This window comes from Camelus dromedarius, chromosome 10 (genome assembly GCF_036321535.1).
Source record: "Camelus dromedarius isolate mCamDro1 chromosome 10, mCamDro1.pat, whole genome shotgun sequence".
Taxonomy (NCBI): Eukaryota; Metazoa; Chordata; class Mammalia; order Artiodactyla; family Camelidae; genus Camelus; species Camelus dromedarius.
In genome coordinates, this window is record NC_087445.1 from 54,151,097 (window position 1) to 54,170,038 (window position 18,942).

Below are 18,942 nucleotides of genomic sequence, written 5' to 3' on the forward strand. Positions count from 1 at the left end.
CTCTGTGAGGCAAGTGGTACCATTAGATAGTGAGGAAACTAAGTCTGGGACTGGTTATGAGCCATCACCTGGTAAGAGAGTGCACCAGAGTTTGAGCCTGACCTACTGGTCCCTACGCACTTCTGCACCTACCAGGCTGCCTCTCACAGAGCCACGTTTGGGACATAAGACCTTTTAAGATGCCCCTTAAGAGGAGGCTAGCACTCACTGGACCTTCTGGGCACTGATCTGACCCAACAAATCAAGCCTATGTTCCCAGACATCTCCACAGCCCCACATCTAGGACCCTGTAGGGCAGCAGATGCTCAAAATATTTGTTGGTTGATGGAAAAAAATCAATGGATCTTTCCCATGGCACTGACAGCAAAGGGTACAGAGAAAATCTTGCAAATCATCTTCAGTAACTGAAGCCAGTGGGGATAAGCAGATCAGGGAAAGAGGTAAGAGAAAGACTGACAACAGTAATGACAGGTAACACTTAAGTATGTCTTACCATGTATCAGTGTCCTTGAGTGCTTTAGACAGATTAACTCATTTAATCTTCAAGTAACCCTGTTAGTACTGTTAAAATACCCACTTCACAGATGAGGAAACTGAGGCTCAAAGAGTTCATTAATTGCCAAGGATACAAGCTTGGTAAACAGCAGAGCCAGAATTCAAAGCCAGTCCAACTCAAGGGTCCCTGCTTTTAGCCAATAAGCACCTCAACCTCCTTTACCAGAGTATCTACATTCTTGACCTTTATTAGCCTGGCTGGGCTGAAACACTAACATGGATGAATGAATGAAGAGACAGCTCCCAAACCGGAGAACTTATGAGAGAGACAGTTCAACTCATGTACTTTTACTCTGACCTTCTAAAATGATTTCTGTCATTGAACACAGAGCTTGCCTTCCAAACTCAGGGGGATGTTCTACATATTTCTTTTCCGAATAGCCTCCCTCTAGAAAGTTAATCTGACTCTGCTAGGAATGCCATTCTGGCTCCACTCACTATCAAAATCTGATTTCTCCCCCGTCTCTAAGTTTAGCACTTTTTCTTCAAATGGGCACTCAGAAATAGCTTGGAAAAAAGATTGATGCTTCCCTGCTACCAACTCCAATAAAGAACTAGAAAAGTCTTCTATCCTCCGATACCTACCCCACTACCTCCACACCTGCCCCACTATGAGGTGGGAGAGATGGAGAGGAACACTGCTTTCAAAAGGTATTTCTCACCTAAGTCAGACACTCAGAAGCCTTCTCTCAGTGTTCGGCATGAAAATGAAAATTCTGATGTTTACGTAAATTGCCCCATAAAGCTGCTCTGGGGACTTTCCATCTTGCTATTCCTCAGATGCAATGAGGGTATTATGTGAGCAAGCACCCCTAGCGCAGGGGTTTTCTCAGTGCATGGTTGACATTTGTGTCCAATAATCACTGCAAGGGGCTCTCCTAAGAATGATAGGATGTTTACCCACTAGATACCAACAGCACCACCTCCCCTGCCCAGGATTGTAACAACCAAAAAATGTCTCCAGACCTGACTCCATGTACCCGGGGCATTAAAGTAGTGCCAGGCTACTTTTTAGAACTTGATAAGGTAATAAGATTCAATGGGGGACAGAAACAGAGGAGAATTTGACAGAATATTCTAAGAGGCAAAAAAGGAAACATGAGACAATGAGTTTCCCAAGACACCAGGATGTTCATCAAAGTCACAGCACATTCTAGGCTGTATCAGCATCACGATAAAAAATACTTAGCAAATGACCAAATTAATAGCCTCAAAGTTTCCCCCTACACAGATAAGATTTTAATGAATGTCTCAAATGTAACTAGAAAAGGAATCACTGTTAGATAAGAACTGCTGGGGTGATATAATACAAATGTAAAGATAAGTTAACTGGAGGCCCAGCCCTAATACGGCACATACCTCATTTAGGTCTGGGTAAATGAAAGCGAAATCTTAAAGATCAAATCGGAGAAACGCTGGAGGGAGAAACAGAAATTCTGAAAACCAGGCCTGCTCCTCCCAGAACTGAAAGGTCTCAGGCAGGGACGGTGGATTTTTAAATTGGTTTAATCCTTTGGGATGACATCTGAACATATATGTCAAGGATCATTTCCTTTGACCTAGGAATCCTACACCTGAAATTTTGACCTGAGGATGCCATACAAAAATAAGAAAAGGCTGTATGTATAAAATCTTTAGAGTAGTTTCTTTTTAACAGCAAACACTGGAAACATCTGAATGTTGGCAGTAGGGTAAGAGCTTATAAAATGAAAACTGCACTGACAGATTACTGTAATGCTATCAGGAATGTCAGTGGCATGATCCCGCGGCAGATTCTGGAGCCAAAAAGATCCAGCCCCTCCTCTTACTAATTTACTAACTTATGATACTTTCTTCACCTGTGAAACAGAAATTGTAATGCATACTCCTCAGAATTGCTGTGAAAATCAAGAAGATAATGGATATAAAAGTACTTTCAAAAGTATAAAACACAGCCTACACATCAAAAATCATTACTATAAGTATGAAGTTTATTTGGAAATAGGGGAACAAACATGCAAACCATGTTAAATGAAAGAAGAAAACAGAGCACACAGGGGTACATACGTATACAGTGATTGTCTCCTTAGGCCGACATCACTCACTTCCCCTCAGTGCCAAGGACCACATAATCTGACCCTTGCCGCCAGGACTCCTTTTGCACATAAAATAAAATTCAGGCTGCCTGATCTGGCCCTGCTGACTCCCAACCCACCCCAGCCAGTCTCCATCCAGTGCCACCCGCTTTCCTGTACCTCGACTCCAGAACATGCTTTCACCCCCTCTGTCTCTCTGCCCGGAATCCAGCACCCCTGATGGCTGAAGTCCTGATCTCTCCCGGCTCACTGCCGCGTGATCGTCAAGGCTCTCAGTTTAAATGTCACGACCTTCCATTCTAAATCAAGTCCCTATCCACAGCCTGGGAGTACCTAACACAGTAGGGCAGTCGGTCTGTTTTGTTTTTTTTTTCCTTCATACCACTTATCACAGCTTGTCATTATATTTCTACTTATGTGATACGTAGTGCCTTGTACCTGCTTCCCTGGATGAACTGTGAGCTCTTTGAGGACGGGGATCCTGCCCGACCGTGCACCCAGCATGCTGTCCACACACAGGACATGCTCAATAAGGGAAACAATACATGGCTATTTGCTCTAACTTTCTTCATTCCATAGAAGGGGAAACTATAACTCAGGAAAAATAAGTTTTCCTAAGCCATTGAGGCATGCAGTGGCCAAGCTGAAATCAGAATTGAATTAGAATTAGATAATAATTAGAACTAGTATCTGGATTTGAACCATCACTGCCAGGCCAGGACTAAGGACAAGGAAGACACCTATCAGGTGAAACTGGAAGCCGGGAGGGGATGTAGACAGTTCCCATCGATGCAGTAAAATTCTCTAATGGCTCTTAAATGAGGAGTCTCAATTTTTTTTTATTTGACAGCTTATTCCTTGTCATTAAATAATGCCCAAATATTGATACCCTAACACATGCAAATATTAGAATTATCTGTTTCCCCAGCCACATGGCTAGAGAGTTCTAAGTGAGAAAATGAATAGCAAATGCAAAAAAGAGAGGCCATATGGCCATCCTCTGTCCCATCTGTTCCACGGGGACTTTGGCCTCTGGCTCAGCCAAAAACCAGATGAGGATTTTGAGGACTCTGAGGCCCCTCGCCCTTCCTGTCCAAGCCCTGTTTGCACTGAGAGACTGCCACACACACACAAGGTAACTGTTACTTTGGACCCAAACTGAGCTTTGCACCCAGCTTATGCAACTCAGTTTCAATGTATCCTTTACCCAACAGCAACAGCGGAGAGCTACCCTGACTGATGGTCCCCATGACTCTACATAATTGGGGCACAAGAAATTGGTCCCCAGGATTCATCAGCAAATGAGGACACAGAGTAAGTGGGCAAACAACCGTCTTTCAACAAGCTTGCTCTGGGGTTTAGTGTTAGGTATCCAGTTTTTACATCTTTTTTCCATCTTCCTGCACACAAGACCCCTACAGCAGGGGAGCCTCCTTGAGACCTGTAATGGCCCATTTAATGCACTGAACTCTCGTTCAGCAAATGCTTATGAAGCATGTGCCAGGTGCCAGGCTCTGGGGCCAAATGTGTACATCTCAGAAGGAGGATATCAAGCAATGGTTTTCCATACATTGTGGGCAAGAACTATCATGAAACTGCTAACTTCTTCCCCTGCCTAATGGGCGGGGCTGGTTCTGACTATGTGAGCTAACTGCGTGGAACCCTGAACAGGTTTCAATGTCTGAACAGTATATCTAGAGCCAAGCCAGGTGGATCGGGAAGTAGCTATAGTCAGCACTTAAGATCCATAGGCTTAAACCTTTTGTGCAGATAAAGCAAAGCCTGCTAAAAGCCTGTAGGGCCACAAGGAAATTGGTTCTGGTGCTACTTTCATGACTGACCCACTCTGGACCCCTGCCCCGCTGCTGCAAACCCCAGTCCCATCCACTGTACAAGGAGCAGGCCAGATCTTTCCAGCTCCGACAAACTAAGCATCTGCAGCCTGAAATAAAGCACTTTTTTTTTTCTGGTTCAGCAAAATACATTTCCTGTAGAAATCAGGAAGGGAGGTAAGGACGACAAGGTAGTAGGCAGTAGGTGTATAATCTAGAAAAGCCCTTTGGTGTTAGGATGCTAAGTCCTACTACCTCCTTCAGCAAGAACTCTGCCACAGGGACAAAATTTGCCTTTGACTAAGCCGGCCTATCTCTCTAACCATAACTCTTCTTAAACCCAGAAGCAGTATTGAGCAAGAAGCAACAAGACTACCAAAGACTGGCCCAGTCTGGATGGCCCAACCCCAAGTCCTGTTCCAAGACTCTGTGCTCCTGATTCCTTGGTTGACCTGGGGGAAATCCTTTCCCTGCTTTGTGCCTCAGTGTTCTTATCTGTAAAATGGCAGGTTTGGACTAGACTATCCTTGAGACCTTTCATCACAAAGAGGATACAGCTCTTTCCACCAATCGCTGGCTAATGGACACGGCACAGCAGAGACAGGTTCCCATCACATGGGCTGCTGCCACCAGGATGAGAAGAGGCAGGGGACCTGGACCACACAGTAGCTGAGAAATGAGATTAGGAGATGAACATACAGGATGTGAGGACGCCAGGACCCGGGAATAGCCATGGGAGGCAGGGACAAAGGCAAGGAAGAGGTTAGAAACTTCAAGATGTTGAGAAAGGTAGAAAAAAATGACACTACTGAGCAATTTGACAGTGGTTTAGAGTACCAACTCGAGAGTCAGACTATTTAGATCTGAACCCTGCATGTGCTCCTGACTGGCAGTGTGGATCTCAGACAAATTGCTTAAACTCCTCTGTACTTTAAGTTCCCCAGTTATAACACAAGGAAATGGTATTACTTTGTAGACCTTAAAAGGATTAATCCAGTTAACAACCCATTTTAGTGCCTAGCATATGGAAGCTCATTCTAAGTGTTTGCTTTTATTATATTATATATTATATAATATTCTGGTATTTTTATTATTATTATTATTATTATTATTATTATCAGGACAGATAGAATATGCAGATTCTAGTTCTTACTCTCTCATTACTGACCTTGGGATTCAGCTCTCTACAGGCAACATGAGGGACTGAAAAATTACCAGTGTTTCTCAAAGTAGAATATGTATATGTATACATTCATGAGGGACTAATAGGAATTCTCCATGAGGACTTTAAATATTTTGTGTTTTCATTTCAATGGTCATCTAAACAAAGGTGATTAAACACATCTGGATTTTCTGAATGCCTACTTTATAACCAAGTTCTGGCACACGATTTCAAGCCTAAGTTTACATTTGTGTTTGTGATTGTATTTGCACCAATATAACTGTAGCAGACAATGGAAAAGGCACAGACACAGCTGCTATATGTGAATGATGAGATTAGACCAAATGAAAGCCCAATGGCATCAAATGAAGGTCACTGAAAAAAATGGTAGGAAAATTGAATCATTAGCATATAATAATATAGACTGTCCAAACTCAAGCAAATAAGCATGCACTGCTGTAGTCGCATTGCTGCCTATAATATGGCTTCAGCTAAACAGCCTCAGCTGTCTTACTACATTAATGGTGTTAATTTGAATTGTATTGGTTTTGCAACTTTGCATTTAATTTGTAAGTTTGTATGGGTCATATGGTTGTATAATACAAGGGGTTTATGTCCATTTTAACATATGCACATATTTAAGTAATATTATAATAAAAAATAAATTTAGTGAACACAAGGGGACCTTGACATTTTTCTTTTAAGGAAGCTCCAAGCATTATTCTAGTTTCAGAAACACTGAAACTATCTCCAAGATCCCTTATAGCTCTTTGAGTCTAAGAAAGATGATCATTTTGGTTACAGGTGTGTTAAACTTCATGAGGACAACCAACTGAGGATGCAGGCTTAGACTTCAGGAGACAGAGATTTAGAAGCCTACAGAGGAGTGCAGCTAAACCCAGGAGACCAGACGGGATCTCTAGGAGTGTTCAGAGAGAGAGAAGCCAAGAGCTGATGCCAGAACTTCAGGGAAACCACCATGCCTTATAACGTTCCTCTTCTCATGGATTCACCTGATCATCAAAGATGACCTCGGGATTACCAAAAGGACCACTGTCCCATCCAGAAATGAATGGCTTAGAACCCTCCAGAGAAATAAAACAAATCTCCATTGTATATTCCTCCAGGCTTGCAGTCAAAGCTGAAAGGAAAGAGTCCTCACTGACACAAAGAGATCCAGCCTCTGATCTCTAAGAGCTGGGCCATTAATTCACTTCATTTTCACTGGCCAGAAGCCATCAGGTGCTCCTGGAGAGCCAGGGAGCCCCCAGGGCTGCAGCAAAAGGAAAGAGTAAGATGGTAAAGGGGCATTCTGTGCCAGATTCCAGAGGTCAGAATTCAGGCCTGGGCACTTGCACAAACTAAAGCTACCACTTCTGCCTGGCTGCAAATCTGTCCCCTATGCGAAGCAGTGGGGCTAGATCAGGACCATGCAGTTCTGTGTCCACCAGGGCCAGATTCACTCCATCACTTGAAGAAAACCAAGAAGACTCCCTTTCTCTGCCTTCTCTGACCCCCAACTCAAAACCAGGAAGCAAAGCACGGGAGGCCCCCCACCCGAGGACCCCAGGCTTACTGTCTGTCTTCTTCGGAACGTGAGATTCTTCCACAGCAGCAACCTCAGCTGAGGCCAGCAAGCCATGTTCCCTCAGTTGGCACCACACAGCCTGCGTGCGGCTCGGCAGCCCGGGGAGGAAGTGGCCAGAGCGCACAGCAGGGACGCTGTGGCTGGTCATTAACTGAAAGATAAAGCAAGAAGGGACAGTGCTGTCAGTTTCTGCTGCAAAACCATACACCCTGAGGGCTGTTGCTCCAGCCCCCTCATCTGAGCCCTCAACACCCAGGTCTGCTTCTCGACTGCTTCCCAGGAAGCCACGGGTCCCCCACTTCCAGCTGCGGGGTCTCTAGGAAACAGGGCTTCTGGAGGTTTTTTGGTGGCAGCTTGGGAGTGGGTCATCATAATCTGAATCATTTGAGCTCCACTGGTGGGATCATTTGGGAAGGAAAACTGCACTTATGAAAGCAGACCTAGGTGGGCAGTCTTAGATGGCCAAAACACTGAGGTTGGAAATGGCCTATTAGAATCCCAGTGACCTCCTTCGCTTCTCTAAGAAATTGCTTCCCCTCACAGAAAATGTCAGCAGCACTTACAAACTTTGCCTCAAACCTGGAGTGACTTATGCTGCAGACTACATTTTCATCTGGCCACACAGTTGAGTCCTTGCAATGATAAATCGCACCATCGATAAAGCAGTTCCTAATCTGGAAAGCCACAGCATGTCTTAGATAACTGTGAGTAAACACCAAGGAAATGCCACGGACACCTGGCTCTCAGGTGATGAGGACAACCCCAGTGTTCTGTGTGTGTGTGTGTGTGTGTGTGTGGAAAGCAAACAATATCCTGTGGAGAAACAAGTCAGCTAAGGCAGACAGAGAGCATCGCCTGTGAAACTGACAAGCTCCCACTGTCCAGACAGATGCACACTTTTGGCTCCACCTGCATCTGCACACAGGGCCCAGCTACTCCTGGTCAGGTGTGACAGGTGCCTCCCTGGAGGACTGTTTGGCCATGCTGGAGGGAGGGGAGGTTCTCGTAAACAGATACAACCTTCTGTGTGTCCCAGCTGCCCCCTCAACAATGGTATTTATTTAATGCTGGAATAATCCTAGGTAGCCATACAAGAATTAAAGTTGGGCAAAAGGCAGAAAATGAAAAGCAGAAGAAAGGAGGGATACACAGGTCAAATCTAGGTCCTGCTGCCACTTCACAGTCATGAATGCTTGGTAGAAACCAGAAACCAGGCCTCTAAAATGGCTCATTTAATCATTATGTCCTCTACTAGAGTAGAAGTAGGGATGGGATCTTAGCCATGAGGAACAGACTGCAAAAAGAGCTAAGAATGTAGTGACCACCTATGGATACAAAACCAACTACTGGACTAAAAATCTGTGAGTTCAAATCAGACCTCAAGGCAAAGGTCAACCTCTAGCAGGATTTAACCTTCTTGGCCCCGACCCCACAAGGACTTGGATTTAAAACTCCTACAGAACAGAGAGGATGGGGGGGGGGGGGCGGTCTGCAGCTTCAGAGAAGAAGGACTGACACTACTATCATGTATTTTAACTCATTCATGGACAAGCCAACAAATCAAAAATTCTTCTGAAATATCCAAGCCTTATGACCTATTCCTTTTCTTTATCGTTTGCTCAGCAAAATCTCTAAGACACAGGACCTCCCAATTTCTCACTCCAAAATGAAGAGGCGTTAAACCAGCACTGTGTCCATCTGCAGTTTGTTGTTTAAAGACGGCACTAGCCTCCGAGCACTGAGAGCCCAGGTTTGATCATGAGACGCAAACCAGTGACCCCAAACGGTTTTGAAAGTGGCCTGGGACATGGTATGCATTCTAGAAACACTGAAATAAATAATTAGCTAGATTGTTCTCATGCAAAAGCTGCTCTCCAGAAATCACTTCGTTGATTTAGAAACTACAGGAATCTTTTCAAATCCCCAAGGTAACAATGAGGAGGTTGGAACAAACGTTTGTAATTAAAAAAGGAAAATTAACCTAGTAGAAAGAGCCCAGACGGGAATTAGGCCCAGCTTCCCAACTATGTGCCCATGGCCAAACCTTTATGCTCTCTGAGTATCAATTTCCTCATTATTAAATGGGGGAGACAATACCTGCCTTGTATGATAGTCAATGGATTAAATGAGGTAACATAAATAAGTTCCCAACGAAGTATATGGCGCGCTGGAAGTGCCGAAGAACTGTGCCAAGTTCCCTTCTCCCCACTTTCTTCCTCTGGTCTATCCATCCTCAAGCAGAGAAATGGTTACATCCTGTCCAAACATTCTGTTCTACTCCATTATTTCTAGCAAATCCATTGTGGGTTTCCAGCAAGATAGGAAGGGCAAAGTAGGAAGAATGAAACCAGAATGGCCTGCTGTGAGAGACCCCCTAGGCCCAAACCAGGACACAGAATCCCCTCAATCTGAGTGGAGAATCTCAGAGGAAAAGAAGACACACCTCTATAGAATGTTCACGAGAAGAGACAGGCCAGGAGGAGTGTTTTTGGAGAGTATCTTCCTAAAGCAGACATGGGTTCTGGCCATGAGACATGCAGAGAAGTTAGCAAGAAGTAGCCCAGAGCAGCAGTAGAAGGTTCTGCTCCAGTTTTGCGGGGTACAAACAGGCCGCCTTCTTGCCCCACTTCCCCCACCCTCCTTGGCACAGCCCAGCCTCCCGCATTCCCTCCTCCCACCTCAGAACACAGTGACCATGGCTGGGAGCAATTTTATCCAAAGAGGAGGGTTTGGCAATGCCCGGATTCCTCTGTTCAGGTAACTGAAGCCAAAGGAACATTTCTACATCAGTTTTCCAAGGAAGTGAACAAACAAACCAAAACCAAAAAGAAGGCCGTACTCTGTACTAGATTTCTCAGTGTTCCCAAGCCAGTAGCACACTTTCTTCTGCCCTGATGCACACTTCCAGTAACTGGCTGGACAGGGTCCCACCTCGCCATCATGGACAGTCGATAAGCTGCTCTCTTCAGGCTCCTCGGTGACCACAGCAGCCACTTCACTGGGTTCCCTGCCTCCTGTCTTGCCCTGCTCCATCCATTTATCACAGAGCAACCAAAGTTATTCAACTAAACCAGAGATCCAAATACACCACTCCTCCACCTAAAACCTCCTGCCAGCACCCACCGCCCTGAGGACAAAGTCCAGTCCTCATGTTGGTTTCACTGCCTTCCTGATGACTCCAGCCTCCTCTCAACACTTCCACCTCCTAAACCAGGCCCCGGAAAAGGATGCACAGGTTCTGGGTGGGCCGCCGCTCTCCTACCCTGGGATGTCTGTGTACTCCCTGTCCTGAAACCTCTTCTCATCACACTGTCAGCCTGGCTAACTTTTCCTCAACCGCATGTCTCCATTTAGCTGTCACCTGCTGGGGTTCCTGTCCCAGCCACCTCCCCCCCGCTGGGCGCAGTTAGGAGCCCCTCCTGGGCGCACCCCAGGCAACCTCAGTCCTCCCTGGCGTCACCACTGCCACATTCCATATCTGCGGAGCATTCCTGTCTCTTTATCGCAGTTTTCCCTAGTCTGCAAAACGGCATCAGGCATATCATCAGCCCTTGGGGAATACTGGCTTAATTAATGAACTCCGAGAAGTAGAGTTTCTGAATGTAGGGGTGGTGGTATTCCTGGGCCTGTGGTTAACCGATTTCTCAAGCTTGATTAACTCATTTAAGCAAACTGTCCCCAGAGAGGGGGCTCTGTGTTCACCACACACTCGTGATGGCCACAGAGGACTGCTGAGCTTCCCAGGTAACTCCCAGGACATCCGGAAAGTGGAATTGAATCTAGGTCTGCTTCCCACAAACACCAGGTTTAGCTAAGAGCAGAGCAGGCTCTCCCAAGGCCAGAGGAGCAATGAAATCTGCTTTCCACTGATCTTCCTGCCAAGTCCGAGGCACACCCTCTCCAGGCCTCCTCGCCACCCAGACAGATCACCCTTTGCCAAAATTTAAGATAGTTTCTGCACTCTTAATAGTCTTTTGTATAGTATGGACCTAGTGGAAGTGACTGTTCAAATCTTTGGCCTATTTTTAAAATAAATTTTCACTTCAAATGCCACTGATATTCTAAAATTATTAGTATCTGGAGAATACCACAGCCTGCGAAACCATAACCTTCTCAAATAAGCAAAGGTCATTAGCTGCAGAGAAATGCAACCTCAGCTAAAATCACAATGAGATGCCACCACATACCCACTAGAACTACTAAAATTTTTTAGATTTAAAAGCGTTGTAGGGGGGCAGCTAGAGCTCTCATACACTGCTTGTAGGAATGTCAAATGGAACAGCCACTTTGCACTCTGGCGGTTTCCGGTAAAGTTACACGCAGACTTATGATACAGCCCAGCCATCCCATTCTGGGTATTTACCCAAAAGAAATGAGAGCATCTGTCCCCACAAAGACCTGTATGTGAGTGTTAACAGAAGTCTTATACGAAATAGCCCGAACTGCAAACAATCCAAATGTCCTGCAACTAGTGAATAAATTGAATTGGAAAACTATTCAGCAACACAAAAGGACCACGCTACTAATATACGCAACAGCATGGCTCAAGCTCAAAAGCTGTATGCAAAGAGAAATAAGCCAGATAGGAAAGACCGAAAATATGAGCCTATATATATGTCATTCTGGAAAGTGAAGCGGTGGGGACAGGAATCAGAGCAGTGGTTGCCAGGTGGTGGGGGAGATGACAGACTGCAAAGAGCGCTGAGTGATGGAAATATTCTACGTCAGGACTGTGGTAGTGGTTATACAGCTATATACATTTATCAAAACTCATCAAACTGTACATGCAAAAAAGGCTAAATTTAACTGTACGTAAATCACACATTGATAATCTGACCTCCCCCCTCAAAAAAGGTTTGTGTTCTATGATAATAATAAACACCCTCCACAAGTCAAATCATGCCTTTAGGAGGACTAAAACCTGCAAAAGGTAAAGCCTGATTGTCGTGTGATTCCCTAGGAAGGTAAAGAGAGAATAAAACCTTCATCCCCCCTTCATTCCACAAACAACGGCAGCTCTAACTCTGCAAGGCTCCCGTTAGCCACAGCAAATACGCATCGAGCACCTATTAGGTGCAGATGCTGTTCTAGACACTGGAGCTTCAGCAATGGACAAAAGAGGCAAAGTTCCTGCTCTCATGAACTTCTATTCTAGCAAAGAGGTGGAAAGTAGACAAGTAATTGTGTGTTGTTAAGGCGGTGGGTGGTAGGAGCAATGACGAAAAATAAAGCAGAGTCAGGAGGTAGAAAGTAACGAGGGGGTGAGTGACCCCTTTCTTTAGGACGGTGAAATGAGAGATTGCGTCATGTGCTAGTGGCAAAAGGGTCACCAAGTGACAGCTGGGGTTGTGAATTCTTTTAACTTTTCCCTAAACCAGAACCTGAAGGGCCAGACAGTCTCAGTGATGCTGGCAAAAGAAAAAATGTAGGTTCACAGGAGGCTTGGTGTCACGGGAGAAATGAAAAACCCCAATCAGCACGTACCCCACAGCTCCCCCACCCTCCTCCTCACCAAAATGTCTGGCCCTTTTGAACTTCATATGCAAGTTCCAGAGAGAGATGAGACATATCAAAAAGAAAGAAGGAGAGAGGGAGACACGCAAAAAAGACAAGGTGGGAGGGTTTTTCCCGACTTGGTAAAGTCAAAAGGAAAATAGGAACAACTTCCCGTGACTGCCTTCGACCCTTCTGAGGCATTAAATCTGTTCTAGGGAAATGCAATAAGGAAAAAAAAAAACTGCACGTTTGCATTGCTACCAGAAACTCTTAGCTTGTGCAGTAACAAAGGGTCGGTTGCTCTTTTCCCTTCCTGCAAGAACACTGCGAGCACGTGAGGCTGAGCTCCCATCTGAGGGTGGAGGTGCAGCCCTTAGCCAGCATCTGCTCCAGGAGGGGACAGTCTTCAGTGGGAACCACGCAATCGCCACTTCTCCCAGTGGCAGAGGAGTCGGCCCCTTTGGCAAAAGAGGACAACCTCACACAAGGCCATCCTCCAGTTGACAGAAAGAGTTCACGGTAGCTTTGGGGACCCACTCCCCCACACCCCAATCTTACGGAGAAGCCAACGCCCCCAGAAAGCAAGCAGCTTCCCCAGACTCACCCCCTAGAGGTAGAGCTGGCCCCCAGGTTTCTCAAGAAATAACCTGGCCAACAACTGTTTCCACTTTCCCACTGCTATGTTCCTCCTACAATTCTGTTTGCTCCACTGAACACATTTTCCTCTGAGTTCTACCCAAACAGTTCATAAACCCAGAATACATGGTCAGCAACCAATTTCCATTCTTCGAAAACAGCGGTGTTGTAAGAGCTATTTCTCTAATTTTTTTTCACATTGAAAAGTTAAAAATTTTTTTTTTATTTTATACAATTTTTAAAGGTTACTTTCCATTTACAGTTATCACAAAATATTGGCTATATTCCCGTGTTGTACAATACATCTTTGAGCCTATCTTACACCCAATAGTTTGTATCTCCCACTCCCCCATCCCTATCTTCCCCCCTCCCCTCCCTACTGGTAAGCACTAGTTTGTTCTCTGTATCTGTGAGTCTACCTCTTTTATGTTATATTCACTAGTTTGGTGTACCTCTTTAGAATCCACATATGAGTGATAACATGTAGTATTTATTTTTCTCTGTCTGACTCATTTCACTTAGCATCATGCCCTTCAAGTCTAAATTTTAGATAAATAAATAGAGAAATAAATATGTGTGCATGTGTTCTGTTTTGTTGGACAAATTTCCACATAGTTCCTAGAAGTGAGACAAAAGTTAAAACCTGTGACAACAGTTATCAGCATCTCTCTTGACAAAACCATTTCTAGATGTCTTATCCCAATAAACAGCTGGCCAGTACCCTGCAAAGCAGTAGGCTGATTTAAGGCAGGATTTAACTACGTCACCTATGAATTGTAAACGTGCTGGTGTTAAAGCTTAACAGATGGCCTCTTCATGAGATGTGGGTGCAAAAACAAGAATCACAGGTGTTGGTGCATCTTATCTCTGGGGAGATGTGGAGGGTCCCCTGGAATTAGGATATAAAACCCGTAAGCCCACCAGAGCATGCTTGCTTGGAAGAGGTCTGCTCTCTAATTGACCCTCTGAGCACGTTTCTGGATCGGTGGCCACATTCAGGGAAAAGGCTAGTGAGGTTACTGACGGTCAGAAACCAGGCTGGAACAGGCTCACTGCACCCACGATTACAGGCAGGGCACGGCTGCTAGGGCGGAAGAGGGGATTTTGAGTCGTTCGTGATTTCTCCCAGGCTGACCCATCAGCTTAATTAAGCCTGAAGTTAATCTGACTGCCTCCGTTTCTTTTCTGGCTTCCAGGTGCCACGGAGCTCTCTACTTGTAAGCCAACCACGCTAAGCCTTAAATTCTACCACCTCACGCTCCCCAATCAGATGGTGGACCCACAAACTCAGTGAAACTGCCCCTAGTTGCCATTATGAAAAGGCCACGGCTAGTATTCAATGACTCTTGAAATTGTGTTTCTACTTAAACACTGACATCTTAATACTCAAATTTGAGGAGGAAAAAAGTGTAAGAAACCCTCCAAGAGGAAAGTCAAGGGTAAAAGGAAGCCAGCCATTCTATCCTTCTATAAGATTCTCATTATTCTAGAAGAGAATTCTAGAATTCTATTCTGCTATCACAATACCTGTTTAAAAAATATAGACCCAATGAATTTTATCAATTCTAATAATCTGAAACTCAAAGGGACCTTCTTGAAAGTACCAAATGTATCAGACTTATTTGATTATTTGTAACAATAAGTGTATAGATATAAATGCACATTCTTCTTTCACCCTGGGATACATATTCAATATCCTGGACAAAAGTATTTGCTAACAGCTAATTTTCAAAATGAGGGCTATGACATGAATACATCAAAACTGAAAGTTAGAGGAGATACATGAACACTGTACAAATCTGAAACCAGCCTTTGAGAAGCATCATTCTTCATGCTGTCAACAATTCTATTTTAAAGGAGATTCCAAAGCTTTAAATCTATTTCTATCATGTCACTGAAATTGGGACAGCCAAAGATCCCATTTATCACTCTCAACATGCCAGTTGCTACCAGCTACAACAGTCTCTCTCTAGGACTTCTAAAACAATCAAGAGCCAGGGTTTCTGAAAGCAAATCTGTCCCATAACCGAGTTCTTGTTTCATCGTTGCAGAACTATGGAGAAATTCTGACCAAATGTTAGAGAGAGCCCTTCTCCCCCTGCTGATTTCCACAAAACAAACACAGAGCAACCTTCAAAGGAAGACTTCAGCAAACAATACAACTATTTGCTTTTTCCCTGGTTGGGAGTATGGAGCACATAGGAAAAAGGAACCTTTCCCCTAGAAATGAAATACATGCCAACATTATATGTCATAGAAAACAAAATCAAATTTTCTCAACCACAAGCATAATGCCAAAATAAGAGGGACATGCAAGGAAGGAACTATCGAAGTCACCAACACCCTGAGTTATTCAGAAACACAAGCAAGCCAGCCTCCATGAGCAATCCTTTCTTTGCAGAAAAACTGGACTAGATAATATTCCCTCTTGTTGTAGGAAGGTTTTCTAAGAGAATTTTAGGATAAAAGGTTTAGTGACTGTATCAGCAAAAACCATTTTGTTTGGTTTACATCTCTGAAGGGTCAGCATCTTCAGATGTTCAACCTTCTCTCTGCCTCAAGAGTTTATTTTTATAAAAGTGCTCAAAGGACTCGGGGACAAACCCCAATCCCTTCACTGCTACCCCCTTCCCATGGGCCTCTGCTACCACCGTGCAGCAAACTCCCCCAGACATCCTTAACTCTTTTATGTTCTTGAATTAACTGGCTCAGTAGAAAGAAGGGAGGTTTTGGAGTTAGAGAAAGCCAGGTCTGAATCCTGACTCAGCTACTCACCAGCTCTGGGACCCTAGGGATTCTGAGTCCCTGTATCCTCTCCATAAAATAGAACTAATAATGCATATAAAACATTTAGCCAGTTCCTGGAACAAAGCAGGTACCCAGTAAAGGGCAGCTATTACAATGATTAGTGCTGCTGACTTTCCAGGGTAAAGCATTCATCAAGGGTGGGGCGCCAAGTGGGAAGTTTATTAAAGGAATCTCTCTTCTCTCTCCTGTCCAGAAACAGTACTATCTCCCCCAAAGGCTTTTCCACAGCACACTGGAACTCTGCAGTGCCGAGCTCAGTGGGAGATGAGTAAGGGTTGCACTGGTATCCCGGTGCCACCTCTGCCATTGTTTTACCATAAACCCCGCTTTGGGGAGTGTCCACCATCCACTATTCTCCCACACCGGTGCCAGTCGGCTCCTATTCTCCACACAGGCACACAGCCGCCTTCCTCCACATCTTCGGCACCCAGCTCAGTTTTCTTCTCCACTCCACTTCTCCAACCTCTGGGTCAGTTACCTGTTTGCAACCTGGACCTTACAATCCCTCCATCCCTTCAGGTTTCCCTCCAATCTTCTCCAGTGTACCAACTGCTCTGGAGATCCCTGCTAAATTGTAAGCTGGGTGCAGCAAGCTACCGTGTCTCAACATCTTCCTATCCTCTGCCACATTGAGCCCAGGGCCCAGGATGATTCGGTGCTCATAAACATGTGTGGAATGAAGGTCCCTGAAGTCAGCTCTCAGAGATGACAAAAATTAGGTAAAGCAGGTTCACTATGGTAACAAATCAAAACGTCATTGAAAATACAGGTTCATATAGCCTGAAACCATAACAAAATTTCCAGCTGTGTTGAAAGAAACACGAGTGAAACAGGAGTGCTTTTAATTTGGTTTTCCTCAAAGCCACTCTAATTTGTTTGGAAGGACGTTCATTTTCACTAACTTCATGTGAGCAAAGGAGAATCTGTGATGTGCCAGACTGAGGCTCTAGGAGCCCTGAAAACATGCCAGCTAACAAGAACACCTCCCCTAGGAGTTCAACCCCAAATCTAAGACTGGCAGCACTGGTCAGAAGCCTTGAGCTCTAAACCCATGGCTCAAGTCAAGAACTCACTCAGTGAAGCATACCAACACCTGGATACAATTTTTCCACCGCAACACTTTAGTCCCTTTACCTCTGCCAAAACAAGTTATTTCATCTCCAGGCTCTTGTCCAGTTTCAGCTCACAGCGTATGTGACCAAACCCAGCCACCTTCTCCAGAACGTCCTCTCTCCCCAGCCAGCTCTTGAGGCAGTGTGGGCACATGTCATTGTCTGCACTGCCTCCACTCCCGCAGCCTGGTTAGGACCAGCGGGCTAGGTAGTGAGGACCTGGTAGGGGTTCCAGGGCAGGCACAGAGGCACAGGGTCTAAGCCCCACTTCGTAACTGAACTTCATAACTGAATTCCTTCTCTGTAACAACCAAAACAAACCCCTCTGCTGGCTAGCTGCCTCGCTGAATTAAGAAAGAGGAATAAGATCACAAGTTTAAATTCACGGATGTGTGATTCTGAAAAACAAAAAATGAACGATGTTACCCCTTTTCAAAAAAACACTGGCAACATGAACTCCATTATTTGAGGCCTGGGAGGGTCTTCCCAGAAGAAATTGATTTGTACTATACCCATATTATCAAGATTCTGAGTATTCCTTCCAGAAAGAGCTACTGTCATTAAGATCTTCACAAATCAAACATTTTATGTGCCAGATTAAAAAAAAAAAGTGCTCAAGGAAAGATGAAACTAAACTATTGGGTGGAACCCCTGCTGGCCTCTTTTCAACTGTGATTTATAGTGGCATTTAAAAATGCACACACTCTCATCTCCCAAGCGACCATGTGCTAAGTGTCTACACCAGGGGAGCACCAAGTCCCCAGTGGAACTCTGCCTAAGGACAGAGTGCCTTGCTGGTCTCTGCAGCCTCCAGGGGCACATCTGCTCCCTTAATGGAGGGCACTGGAACCAAGTGTCAGACAGCCCTCCATGTGCTCCGCAGAGGAGAAAGCCTCATGGGCATGTGAAATAGGACTGGAGTTAGAAACTGTAAAGTTGGACTAATGCCACTAAATTTGCAAATCTTACAACAGGACTGATGACTGAATAAACACTGCTTGACCAAAGGCTTTCTTTATCTTGAACTCAAGGTCCTTACTATAATTAACACAATCATTTAAAGTAAAAACAAACAAAAAACCTATCTTTAATCACAATTAATCCTAAACAGCCAAAATTAGCAAAAGGTTTTGTACTTTTGCATAAAGGAAACAGTCCTCAGGAAAGACCCAACCTTTAGGACTTCTGTGGAGGTTTCCTTCTGATTCGAACTTATAACCCAAGAGCAATTTTTGAGAGAGGGAAAAAAAAATCTGATTGAAAAACCCATTAAGATTCAAATTGGACCAACAGACAGAATAAATAACCGAGGCCAGTCCAATAGTCAAAGATTCAGTATCCATTGTAAGCTGAAAGGATAGACTTTTATGAACACAATTTTTTTTTCTCTCCCAAAAGGACACTGTAAATATTACCCTAAATTCTGGGACAGTAGTAAGAAGCCTGGATTAAAAAGGCAAGAAGCTGAGATTTTAAGTTCCAGTTCATGACAACTGGGGAGTGAATTCAGGTAAGCCATCCTACCCCTGTGAGCCACAGAGCAGGAAGCAAAGACTAGAGTAGATCTACTGAGTTCGAAGAACACTGCCTGGAGCTTGGATATCAGACCTGAGCTCGAACCCCTGGCCCTGCTGTTACCGAAATAGATGAACCGCGAACAAGTTATTTAACTAGTCTC

At 44.6% G+C, this 18,942-nt stretch overlaps 1 protein-coding gene across 2 annotated transcripts in view; it reads right to left on the minus strand.

The window, feature by feature from the left end:
* ABCA1 (ATP binding cassette subfamily A member 1) overlaps nt 1-18,942 on the minus strand; it is a 126,746-nt gene that overhangs the window by 99,393 nt on the left and 8,411 nt on the right. For both annotated transcript variants that reach the window (XM_031450123.2, XM_010978696.3), the window contains exon 2: nt 7,201-7,363. In XM_031450123.2, the coding sequence (XP_031305983.1) occupies nt 7,201-7,266 (66 nt within the window). In that variant the 5' untranslated portion in view covers nt 7,267-7,363. The remainder of the gene's footprint in view (nt 1-7,200; nt 7,364-18,942) is intronic.